At 41.3% G+C, this 13,015-nt stretch overlaps 1 protein-coding gene across 2 annotated transcripts in view; it reads right to left on the bottom strand.

Moving 5' to 3' along the window:
* Positions 1-1,161: 1,161 nt before the first annotated feature.
* The window catches only part of MINDY4 (MINDY lysine 48 deubiquitinase 4), a 70,471-nt gene continuing 58,617 nt past the window's right edge, over positions 1,162-13,015 (bottom strand). For both annotated transcript variants that reach the window (XM_041408912.1, XM_041408911.1), the window contains exons 16-18: positions 10,937-11,117; positions 7,297-7,369; positions 1,162-2,184 (exon numbers count right to left, since the gene is read on the bottom strand). In XM_041408912.1, coding sequence (XP_041264846.1) covers positions 2,136-2,184; positions 7,297-7,369; positions 10,937-11,117 — 303 coding nt within the window. In that variant the 3' untranslated portion in view covers positions 1,162-2,135. The remainder of the gene's footprint in view (positions 2,185-7,296; positions 7,370-10,936; positions 11,118-13,015) is intronic.

The following is a 13,015-nucleotide window of genomic DNA, read 5'->3' as shown; positions in this document are numbered from 1 at the left end:
AGCCCTTATCTGTGCCTTATCTCCAACCTGACACAGTTTAAGGCTTTGAAATAAATGGTGTGCATTTACTGGACTGGAAAAACCAGAAAGGAAATTTTTGGTTGCAAATATCTTCTGACATTTGTCATCTCCATGGTATTTTCTGTCCAAATGCACCCCTCAAAATGTTATGTTATGGATGTCCTGTCAGGCAGGTTTTATTTTCTTCATGAAACAATGTGGGGACTATAGAATAAAGAAATTTCAAAGAGGGGAAAAAAGGTTTTACATCTGGGATCTTTGGCTGTTTGGGACTTGCCCGAAACACTGAAGCTCAAGCTGAGGTGTCTTAAAGACAGTATTGAATCCAGCTGCAGCTGACAGCACAAACATCCCTAAGTACACGGGGATGGCAGAGCCAGCAGTCAGCAATGAGCTGGATCTGGTGCTGAATCTCTTTGGGAGATCTGGATCTCACAAAGTTTTAAGTTCATCTATGTGAAATAAACCAAACGGATTTTATTACGCTGAAATAAATAAAATTAAAATAACTGCAACCCTGAGATGCTTTACTGCATATAATGGCTTTAAACTGAAAGGGGGCAGGTTTAGATTGCATATTAGGAAGAAATTCTTCCCTGGAACCTGAAACAGGTTCCCAGAGAAGCTGTGGCTGCCCCTGGATCCCTGGAAGTGTCCAAGGCCAGGTTGGATGGGGCTTGGAGCAGCCTGGGACAGTGCAAGGTGTCCCTGCACATGACAGAGGGGTGGAACAAGATGATTTACAATTTCCTTTCCCACCCAAGCCATTCTGTGACAGTTTGATGTGAATGAGAAGCAAAGGGTGAGGCAGATCTTCATCCAAAGGCCATCTAAACCTTTCTGGCACTCCTTTGTAACTTATATTCAGGTTAGTTTTCAAATCTAACTCCAGTGCTAATTCTCTGAGATCTCCATTTGCACAGTCAGTTTGCACCCTACACCCAGAACAACACTGAATTTTTGTTGGAAATTTTACACTCATTTTTAGGACCCAGAGGAGTTTCCACACTGACTAGAAAGAAGGTGCTACAATAAACATCAGGAAGTAAAAGTCCTTTATTGAACTCTCATGAAATATTCACTCTCAAGTAAGGAACACCTCTAGAAACACCATTTATCTGCCTTTTTCCCTGAGGCATTTTTTCCAACCTTCTGTACAGTAACTTGCCCCAGTTTTGGTAAAGTGTTGCTAAAGCAGAATTAATCAGAATCAAGTGGTTTCAGTACCTCAGTAGTTCTCTCCACAGTACCTCATTCCAGCACATGCATTTTATTTAACCATGATACCTATCACAGATAGGCACCATTTGAATTTCAAAACTAACAGCTGTTCTGTTTTCTTGTAGTTATGGAGAAGGAAATCCCAGATCTGGATGTGAATAAACACTCATGTAGAAATAAAGGCATCAATGTAAAGATACTGATACAGCTGCCTCTTAACAGAAAGAAAAATGAGCTATATCAGCACGAGGCACTGTTACACACCAGCTGCACCTAGGAACTATCAATGGGATTATTTTGGTAACACACAACCACAATCCTTACTGCAAATTGATGACACAACAAGAATTTGGTATAGGCCAGGCTGTCCCCAAAAAGCCCAGATGGTCACCAACCTATTTAGGCTTGCTAATACCAGGTAACTAGGTGAATATATGTGCCTTGGATGATGTTTTATAGTGGCACTGGAGCTTTTTTCAAGGAAGAACAAGGCAGGACAGAGAAGGCTGTAAAGTGAGAGAAATCTGGGTTCAGCATCTCCCATCAGATGCTTCCAAACAATTGCAGGATGCAGAGTGGATCCAGCAGGAGACCTCAAGGGGACGTTGATGACTTCAGAGCTTCATCTGCAACCTTGATTTGGTGGTGGGAACCCAGCCTGCCCTCAGGAGCTTTATGCTGAGGGCAGTGACAAGGAATTTACGTCAGTGTTGTTTATATTAAAAGCAAAGTATCTGAAGCACGAGGTGACTGAGGTGAAACTCTGCCAGCCTGCAAACCTTGTCATTCTTCCTCATCTCAAACTGCCCTATTTCCTGTATTGGTGGGAATAGGAATGTGCTCATTCAGTCATTTCCTTTTGGTCTTCCCAAATCAAGTGCAGGTCAGATCAGTCACAAGATGGGTTCTGTGCCGTTCCAGTCGATGACAGCTCCTTGCCACCTAGAAATGAAATAATTTACATCCATCAGTTCATCACTGGAAAGGCGAACCCACAGCCCTGAACCACCCAGGGGAGCTCAGAGAGATTGGGATGCACTTGTTTGGGGTGGCTAATCCCATCCCAAAGGGAACGGAGCAGAAGTGAGGGAATTGTACCCCAATTTTAGGTGCCAAGGTTGGAGGTCTCTGTCCTGACCCTTCCTCCAGCCTTTCTGGGCAACAGAGCAGCAGCTGATTCACAACAGAGACCATCATGTTGGACAGAATAATTAGAGAATGCCAAAGATTGTGGTGTGTGTGAGGGCCCTCAGGATGAGGGGAGAGATGAGTCTGACTCCATGTTCTCAGAAGGCTGATTTATTATCTTATGTTATTATATTAAAAAATGCTATATTAAAACTATATCATCAGAAGGCTTAACAAGAATGAATAATAAGAACTCATGACTGCTCAGAGCTTTGACACAGCTGGACCATGATTGGTCATTAAATTAAAACAATTCACATGGAACCAATGAAAGAATCACCTACCACATTCCAAAGCAGCAAAACACAAGGAGAAGCAATCAGATAATTATTATTTACATTCCTCTCTGAGGCTTCTCAGCTCCCCAGGAGAAGAAATCCCAGCGAAGGGATTTTTCAGAAAATATCACAGTGACACAAGATGGGTACAAGAATTAACCCTAAATAACCAAAATACTCACTCTCAGCTGTCAGTGGCAATTTGCTTATTTTGTTATTTTTGTTTAGCTCTGATTAGGAACTCTGACTTTGAGATCCTGTGCCTGGATCCCCTCACTGAGCACCTTTGCTCCTGAGCTTGGCTCCTCCAAGCACTCCACGGCTCACTTTAATGGTGATATTTTGCTTTTCCTGTGCTGAGGTTCTGCTCTTCTCTGCCCTTATTCCTCCTTCAGAATGATCCTGAAGATGAACACTGAGAACAGAATTATTCTGGAACCTTCCACGTTTCTCATTCCTGGCTCTGCACTGGCTACCACAGCTCAGCTGCCCACCTCAGCAATGTGACTGAAAGCAAAGGAGGCATCAATCCTGAATCTGCCACAAAATGTGTCTTCAAACCATGGCAAAAGACAGGGATCTGACCCAAAACCTGGTGAAAGCAGGATGGTGCTCTCCAGTCACCTCCCTGACGTGAGTCAGCTCACCCCTCATGGCATGGATTCACCCTTGGCCGTGGCTTTTCTCATCTGCAAGGTCACAGTCCACATTTTCTGGGAACTAAACTGCTGCATTCCCAATGCTGAGTATTTATATCTATTCTGAAAATCTGTTTCAGAGCAGTAAGGCATTGGTGGGGGGGTGGAGGGAACAGTGAGCTGCCAGTGCCACATTCTTTCTGTCACCGAGGACAGGATGTGTCAGCAAGGGTATGGCAGCTCAGCCCTTGAGCTGAGCTAGCCAATTAAGTGTAAAACAAAACCAAAAGCTGAATTCTTGCAGTCTTCAGGGCAATGTCTCAAAGGAAGTGACCATCTGAGGGCTGTAGTGAAATTTTTCCTTCTGTTTTTCACATTGCTGAGAAAATTAAAATCGAAAATTGCAGAAAGATTGTCCCCATCCCAGGAAAACAGAGCACGAATACACAGCAGAGATGCCCCACATCTTAAATTAAAAGCAGAATTTGTTTCATCTGGGGTTACTCAACCTAAGTCTGGCATTTGCCAGAGGTGAGAGCTGTCCCTGTCAGAATGTCACCCTTAAACAACCAAATGGAAAAAACAGCTGCCACCTTCTGTCCCCATTGGATTTGTCAGGTAATGCCATCAGATCATTCCTTATCTTTGAGTACAATGTTCCCAAGGTGCAACTTTCGATCTCACCAGGGTGATTAAAGCTTTGAGAGGGATCCACAGAGGCCAGAAAACACCAAATGAGCCTGCACTGTGCCCTGTGGGATTGCTCACCTTGCTGACACCACTTCTGCTGTTGGTAAAATTGTTAATCACTGTGCAGTGAGGAACTAGACTTTTTTAAAACTGGCTTTCCATAAAGAGCTTAAACAGAACATAATTTTTGAAGCAGGACTGAAGGTTACTTTCAGAACAAGCCTCATCTCCTGGGTTTATTTTCAAACCATTTTTTAGACCAAAAAGCAGCCTTTGGCTGTTTGCTTCTATGAGACAGGTCCAAAACATTTTTCCCCCCTCTTGCATCTGCACAAGAAAAGGTGTCGAAGAGTGAGGAATCTCACTCACAGATGCTGAAATAATATTTTATTTACAAACAGATACAAAACTTCCTGGACAATGAAAGTGATTACTTCCCCAAACTATCCTGCCACAGTGTAATTGCAATGTAAGGCATTTTCTAGCTGCTGATTCAATTATAATTTATCAGATTAGCAAAAGGAAAACTACATTTGACCCACCTGCCTCAAGTACAACCTCACCCAAGGGTCATGCAGTTAACGGGAACTGAAGAGGAACAGGTCAAGCCCTGAACAATGCTCAGTCTGGAATAGCACTCAGTGAGCATCTCCTGTGCTGACAATTTGGTATTGTTTTGGAGCACATCAATAATTCAGGGTGAAATGCCCAGGTTCTGCTCTTCTCTCATCCACCAAATCCCCTTTGGGTGTTCCCCTTCGCAGCCAACAGGTGAACTCATGGATCCCAAAGCCCCACTACCACAGAGGGTTAACAAAAAATCCTGCTAAATTCAGCTTCTAACAGCAGATGAGAGTTTGCTCCCCCTCAGGCAGAGCTAACAGATGTTATTTCCTCCAGTGCTGAGGATCAGGACTGTGATATAAGAGTATTCCTCAGGGAAGAACAGGATAAGTTGTCTGCACGGCATCTCCAAAACAAGCCAGGGATGCACATTCCAGACATCCCTGGGCAGAATCCGACTGCTGCCACAGATGTCTGGGGCTGAGAGCCACAAGAAAAGCCCTTTTACTTGTCCTTGTTTTGGGGGGCTGCAGGTTACACTGGTACCTTCTGGTGACTGGTCCTTCCAGAGACAGCTGAAGGGTTCCCTGCTCTAAACTCAGAGCTGAACTCTTGTGATGTTTTATACAACAGAGACTGAAAACAGGAGCCTCCTCCTCCTGCAGAAGGAAAACAACCCTTCTCTTCTGATAATAATAATAATATTATTAATAATAATGGTTATTATTATTATTAACTAAATGCAAAACCAGTCTATTCCCAGTGCAGTTTTCCCTTTAGAAGAGAGTAAGAGAGCAAAGATCAGGATGTGTTACAGGATGGTGGTGCTCAGGTATTGGGGTAAGCAATGGCCTTAATTTAATTAATTTAATTAATCAATTTAATTGAATCCATTGTCATGGATTAAACCAGAACTGAGGGATGTGAATAGAAGCAAAACTCTCAATTAACAATAAAACCCATTAATGATAGCTTATTGTCTCAGCTTTGATTGTCCAGACTGTGGAATTCTCTACTCTGCCTGAGAAATTATCCTGCATTTTTTGAAGAGAGAAGTCTTCATCATGAATTCTTCATCAAAATAAGCAACAGTTCTTTGATTTACTAAAAATTAGTTTAGGGGAGTTTTCCACAGTTGTGTCATAAAAAAAACATTCATTTTTTTTATTCCCTACATTGCTAAAAATTTGGTTATTTGGGTTGGTTCTTACTTTTCCTTATATGCTGTTCTTTAGTTGAAAGAAAAAGTTCTTAAAAAGGAAAAAATTTAACATGAAAAACCTTTTGCAAAAAGGCCATGCTTAAATAAATACCCTCAAAGTAAAAGGAAAACATTGAAAACAAGGAGCCAGCCTGCCCAGGGTAAATCAGACAGTGCTGAAAATGCTACAAACAAAATAAATTGACACTGGAATTTGCTGGTAATTTACCTCTCAAGCAGATGAAAGCAGGGAACTTAAAACAAACAAACAGCAGCACTACCAACACTGTATAACTCTGACACAATGCCAGGAATGGAAGATACTCTAAGACTTGAAGTAGTTGCATGCATTATTCTCCCTGTGGAGCTTTCTGAGCTTATACATTATTTATTTTAGTTTGCACTCATGCTGATGTGTCACTGGAAATGAGGAATCAATAAAATCTGTATGTGCAGGAAGGCTGGACTGATGTCATTGCTGTCACCTTGCAGGATGCCTCTTCTACCTTTCAGTGATTTTCTGATCAACACATTGGCAGACATTGTTCTTATTTATTTATTTTCTGCCTTTTTTTTTTTTTTTTTTTTTTTTTTTTTTTTTTTTTTTTCCAGAGCAAAATGTAGCAAGGTCAGGAGGGAAACTGCATGAGAAACCTGAAGCTTGCTGATTTAACAAATGTTATGGTCTCTGACAATGAGGCTTTCACTTCTTGCTCCAGAGATATTCCGATAGTAACTTCCAAAGCCGTGCCGGAATTGATATAAAGCTGAATTTTCCTGCCCAGTTAAATTTCTCCATTTTGCTTCTTTCATGTCTCACTAAGCTGAAAATGTTCCCATTAACTTCAGTATGATTTGGATGAATTGCTTATACAGGCCTCAAAATGGCCATGAAAATCCCAGCATGAGAGGAATTACCCTTGTCTGTAAGGAGAAAACATGAGGTAAGGCCTGTCAGGAATGACTGCACAAAACCTGACAAATCCTGTGCTCTCCAAAGAAAACTGAGACTGTTCAGTGGGGCTTCATGCATTGAAAATAACACCCAGGTCCCCCCTTTTGTTCTTAGAAAAGACTGATGAAAATGGAATAAATTGTCTCCTTTTCTCATTATACCTCTGCAATCAAGCACTTTTGGCAATTAGATTTAGATTAAGATTAGATTCAGATTTAGATTTAGATTTAGATTTAGATTTAGATTTAGTTGCAACCAAGCTGTGCTCTCAGATTGAATTTGGATCACTCAGTTCTTGGTGATGGAAGTGAAGGTTCCTCTAAGAATGAACACCTTGGACAGTTCAATGTTAATTACAATAGCACACAATTAAATGTGTAAAATACATTATCACAGCCTGGCCCATTCAGTTCCTTTCTGATTTTTAAGTATTAATTTTTCAGCTTTACTTGCTGAAATATTTTTTTTTTACATTCCTCACATATATTACTTGTGTCAATAACTGAACGTATCTGTATGAAAAACTGCAATTTCACTTACTTTGTCCTAATACAGTGCTCAAGTGGAGGAGTAAGATCATTTTCTTTATTTTCAGGGCACACCTGAGTTGTGTCTGCAGAGACAAAACAGACATTGTTAGTGCCTGGGGAACCTTTTCTTCCTACAGAACCCCACAGAAAAGACCTCTCAGATGGTTTGAGTCCAACCACTGCCACATCCACCACTGACCACCGTGCCTGAGTCAGGTTGGATTGCTCATACAGAGATGCTTTCAAGAAAAACCACAGATCAGAAAATGAAATAATGTGCTGCAGGGCTCTCACGAGGCTTTTATTTTGCAATTGATGTTGTAATTACTGAGTAATTTTGTTACTCAAACGCTAAGGACAGTTGTGGTGCTACACTTGAACAGGAAACTCCAAGTACAGTTTGAATTGGCTTAGGACTATTCCACCCTGGAAAAGAAGGTTGTCCCTTTACTGCCCAGCAAGCAATGCACAGACAGGAGAAGAAGATGCTGTGTGGGACACCAGGGAGCCTCCCCAGGCTGGGAGCATTCCCTAGGGATGGAGAGGCCATCGCAGTGCTCCGGGGAAAACAGAGAGGTCACTGTCTGAGCCACGGCATCTGTCAACAGTGAAAGTAGAGCTGAACTTCCCAGGGACAAAACATCCTGCCACCAGCTTGGATGTCAGTCTGCTCAGCTGCTTCCTGTTTTGGAGGCAGACATTTAAACTGCAGCAGACCAGGTTTTTTTTTTTTTTTTCTTTCTTTCTTTCTCCTTTTCTGTCGCCCAGCCAATGGCGCACGATGCCAAGGCAGGGTGCAGGATTTGGGTCTGCTTCAGTGAGACTGATGGAGACAGGATGGGAGGGGATTGTCCTGACCATTCACAGCTGCCAGTCTCAGATCTATCTGGCTCTCTCATGTCCCAGAGAGGACCTGGCTCTCCCCTGTGTGTTGATCTGATGGGTACAAACACATGCAGAAAACTCTGGATGACTGCAAGGGTTGGAGCGGAGAGGAACAGGCAATATTTAAAAGTACATAAAGTACTGGTGGTTTTCATCTAGATCCTCAGGGACTTAGAGGCACACAGGAATCTTTTAAGTTTAAAAGAGCCTTTTTTATAATAATTTTGAAGAGTTTGTAACATAGAATTTTATAATAATAAGAGCTGAAACCATTAAGATCATCAAGTCTAACCGTAAATCCAGCACCACCACCATGTTCACTATTAAACCAAGTCTCAAGTGCCACAACTACAGGTTTTTTGAACACTTCCAGGAATGGTGACTCCACCACTTCCCTGGGCAAGCAGTTCCAGTGCTTGACAACCCCTTCTGTGAAGAAATTTTTCTCTAAACCTCTCCAGGTGCAACCTAAGCCACTGACCATAGCCCTGCTAGCAGGACAGGCACTTGGTGTGGCTGCCTTTCCCACTCAGGCCAACTTTGATGAATTTTGTCACTTTTAGACTTGAATTCTTCCAATGAAAAGGTTTGAATATAGTGTTTCTCTACAAAGAAACAGGAAAAAAAGCATCATGAAGGTGTACCTAAGAGTAAAAGAAAAGGAATATGCATATTCTACCCTTAATTAGTGAGAAACTGAGTGCCAGCACTGTTACAGCTCTTCTCTGTCTATCCAAAATTTCTACCCCAATGGAAAGGTTTATTATTATTTCCCTCTCTTTATGATGGTATGTTGATGTCATTAACCTGCTTTTATGAAGGAACTTTATGTTTCTTGTTTACATTCTGACAAATGGTTAAGTATGAGAAGCAGAGCAAATTCTCAATATAAAGTAGCAACTGCTGCTACTCCCAAAATGTAATCCTATTTTTCTTTTTTGCCTTTCTTGCCCAGCACAATTTCTTCAGTATTTCCTGAAATGTGACTTTGATGTTAATTTTTCCTAATTATAATCAAGATTCCCATTTTAAGGAATTCAACTTTTTGCTCAAATAAGGCAAACAACTTTGCTAGCCAGCAGCAGGGAGTCATACCCAGCTCCTCATGCTGCATCTCCAGGTGATTCTGCCTAAACATCACCTCTTGCTGGGATTTCCACAAGGGAAATACCAGCAATATTTAGCATTCTGATATTTCCATCTGCTCCTGTGTGCTGGGTTTAGATGTTTGGCCAGTGTTACCTTTTTGGATGTAAAGTAATTACAGTTTTCTCCAGACCTAGCAAGGGATTACTGCACAGCCAGAACCAGGGCAGCACTTTTGTGGAATGATGAAAGTATTTGCATTTTTACTGCCTTTTGCAGAATTTCACAGATAACAAAGGATTTACTGGGACACATCCCTGGAAGGGGCTATGGCCTCAACAAAGAGATATCTACAACTCCATGCACGTTTTGGCTTTGAGGAGAAGCACAAAGGAATGCCATGACAGGTTGGACGGCAAAGGGAAAAATTTATACGCACTCTGGGAAATTTATCATCCAGGGATCTTAGAGGGCTTGGCAGGTCTTGATTTTGAAAACATTCCTGGTGATGGAATGACACATTAGGATACCTGTTTTGGACCAGATGTTATGTGGTACAACACAATAGAAAAAACGTGTCTCTAGTCCTGTGCTGAGCCGTTTCATCCATGTCACTTTTATCTGGGATGTGGGAACCAGCTGGCAACCACAGTCCTGTGAAAATTGATCATTTTTGGAGCTAATATATCATGTGACCCCTGCAGATAGAATGACAGGGATTCTCTTTAAAGTAAGAGAATAAACAACAGGCAGGAAGATGATTGAACTCACTAGCAAATCTTGTGAAGGGCTCAAACCCCCAGCACTCCCAGCACAGAAACAACTTTGCCACGTGGGCTCAAGCACTCTGTGCAAAAACCTGAATGTTCGTGCAAATAAGGAAGAGGGAAAACTTATTTCTAAAGAGTAGACTGCAGTAGAGTGGCTACTTAAGATTGAGAAGGAATTTGGCTATCAAAGAATCACAGGCAAGATTGTATAAATGTACCAAAGGAAAGAAAACAGAAGGTGAGTAGGATATTATTAGCAAACAGGGATTTAGTGGTGGAGAATGTGTTGAAGTAGGTGCTTTCTAAGGATCAGAATACTCATCCAAATGCCTTCCAGTTGAACAAGTATTTACTGTAAAAGCAGCTGTGTAATTTGGCATGGTTTCCTGACAGAAGGAGTGTAACAAGTTGGAAGATGCTTGTGCTCCCAGGCAGGTAAGAGGCTAAACTTTTTTAGCAGATTACTGGCATCTTCTTGCCTTGGAGGCAGGGATTTCATGTTTCCTCACCCTCTCTGCTCATTTTCCTACAGGCATTTAGGGTGAGGAACTGGAGACCTGCACTTTCTGCTGCTGTGAGATGATGTGAAGGAGAATGGGAGCAGAGAAATATATTTTGTAATACTGGGAGTATGAATAAGCCAGAGACCACAACCTGTTCCTTGGGAATCAGTGCCACTGGAATTTTTGCCAGTGTGTATGAAGTGACACATGCTCACTGTTAACCCTTCCAGGAACTTACCCTCAAAACTTCCTTGTGAAATACAATGAATCACCAAAACTAATTATGTAAATTAGGCAACAGCACATAAATTAACATTCACTGCCTGCAACCATCACTGTTTGTATTATTGGAGCATAATTTCTGCCCCCCCAGAGGTGAAATGCAGAGTCAGGGAGCTGCTCATACCCACTGTCAAGCGAATCTCTTCATCCTGGTTGGCCAAGCCATCGTAGTAATAGAGATCAAACCTCCGTCCCGTTTTCCAGTCGCTGAGCAAATCCTTCTCCAAACAGAAAAGCACACTGAAGTGGCTTTCACTGCAGACCAGCCAAATTGGGTACTTGGGCGTCTTCAAGTAACAACCAACCTGGAGGAAAAATACAAAATAGCAGAAGGTCACTGGGGTTGGGGGGAGAAACAATTCATTGTGGAAAACATAAAACTTGGAAGATCATTTATTTATTCTAGTCTACAAACACTAATGAAGGCTCATTAGAGGCTGTTGATGAAGCAGACCAGTGCAGCTCTGGTGAATCATGGAGCATATTAAGGAAATATTAGGCCTTGAGTTGTGACAGGTAATAAAATGCAGTTGTAGTGCTCTTACAGTTAAAAGATCAGAATCCAGATGAGCTGAACCAACAGGAATCATGTCCTCTGCAACAGCTGTAAAACCACAGGAATACAACACAGGGAGGCTGTGCTGTCATTCCACAGTAACTGGAAAACAGGTAAGAGACTCACAGGATCTCAGGTGCCCTGAGACATCCCTGCCTGGGCAACTCAACTGAGCCCAAAATCTTGTGTTGAGTAAAGAAAGCAATGTATTCCCTTCCCTTTATCACCTCCTAGTTCACAGTCCAAACATGTATTTTCAGCTACAGAAGAAAGCAATAACAGAAGCATTTTTGTGCTTCGTTATTCTTAAAAATGAAATATGCTCATGGGAAAATAAAACTTTAACCAAAGCCTTTTCTAAGCCTTAGTCCTTCTTTTGAAAGTGTATTTATAAATAACCTGAATATTCTCTAAGAAAGTACATAAAAACTTATGTATTTTCTTAGAGAATATTGCATATGTATATCTGTACATATGTAATATGTACATCTATTAATTCATATGCAGCTCAAGAGATTTAATCTATAACAGATGGAGGAAGGGGATACCAGCAGCACTGCAGCTGGGTTTTGTACCTTTGAGAAATTGCTTAGGGAAACTGAAATCTGAAATGAAACATTTTGCTTTCAGTGGAATCATTTTGCTTTCAGTCATTTTGCTTTTCACCGAAAAAAATTAACAGAAAAATGAAACAGAAAAATTCTCATACATGATTTCTAGCTATAGATTTGTGCATGCAGCTCCTATAGTGCAGCCCTCAGTTCTTCACCCTGGGCACAGGGGCAAAGGGCAAAAGCCAAAAGGCAGAAGCCAACATTATTTCTGTTGTAATCAAAACCCTAACCAGCGCCCTCAGTGATAAGCAGTTTGTGTTTTCATCTTGATGGACATTTAGAATTTATATCTGAAGTGTTGCAAGTGCAAATTCAGCTGCCTTCCACAACAAGAATTTCTTCTGATGTTAGATAACAAGTCTCCAGCTAATTAAGTAACTGTTCCCTGACTCATTACTTTGCTAATATCTATTTAAAACAGCCTTTTATACAACAGTTTTGCTTTTTATGTAAATTCTTGGCTTAGAAGCAAAGAATTTTTTATAAGCTTCCAATAACACTCGTAACAGGAGTTATCAAAAAAGAAAATACGCATTCTCAACAAAAGATGGCAAATTAGAGGGACACAGATGAAAAGATTCAGTCTCACAAACATGCATATTTTAATATGCAGATAAGTCAACGCCAAAAAGAACAGCCAGTCTCCTCCTAAAAATGTGTTCTTCCTACGTTTGTCTGCAAAAGGAACTTCCCAGCTTCATCAAAGAACATTTGAGAAAGATTAGAGAGATGCAGAACTTTCAAAGCCACATCGACTCCAGCTCTCACTCACATGAACCATCCCCCCAAAGCCAGGACAAGCTGTTCAGATGATTGAGGGCTGCAGGAACATTCTCCAAAAATGTGCAGTTTTCAATTACAATCTTTGCTGAAAGCAGCAAGGGTATGAACTTTGAGACAACTCAGAGAGTCTAAAAATACTGTAGCTCAAATCCTCCTCTCCCAGAAGAAGGGAAAAGTCTTTGTTTTGGTCACATCAATTGAACCAGCTGAGGATTTGATGCTGCCTTTGACACCAAGATGCAGAAAATAT

Source organism: Onychostruthus taczanowskii, unplaced genomic scaffold (genome assembly GCF_017590055.1).
Source record: "Onychostruthus taczanowskii isolate IOZ18803 unplaced genomic scaffold, ASM1759005v1 scaffold3, whole genome shotgun sequence".
NCBI lineage: Eukaryota > Metazoa > Chordata > Aves > Passeriformes > Passeridae > Onychostruthus > Onychostruthus taczanowskii.
This window is presented reverse-complemented; position numbering and strand designations above follow the sequence as displayed.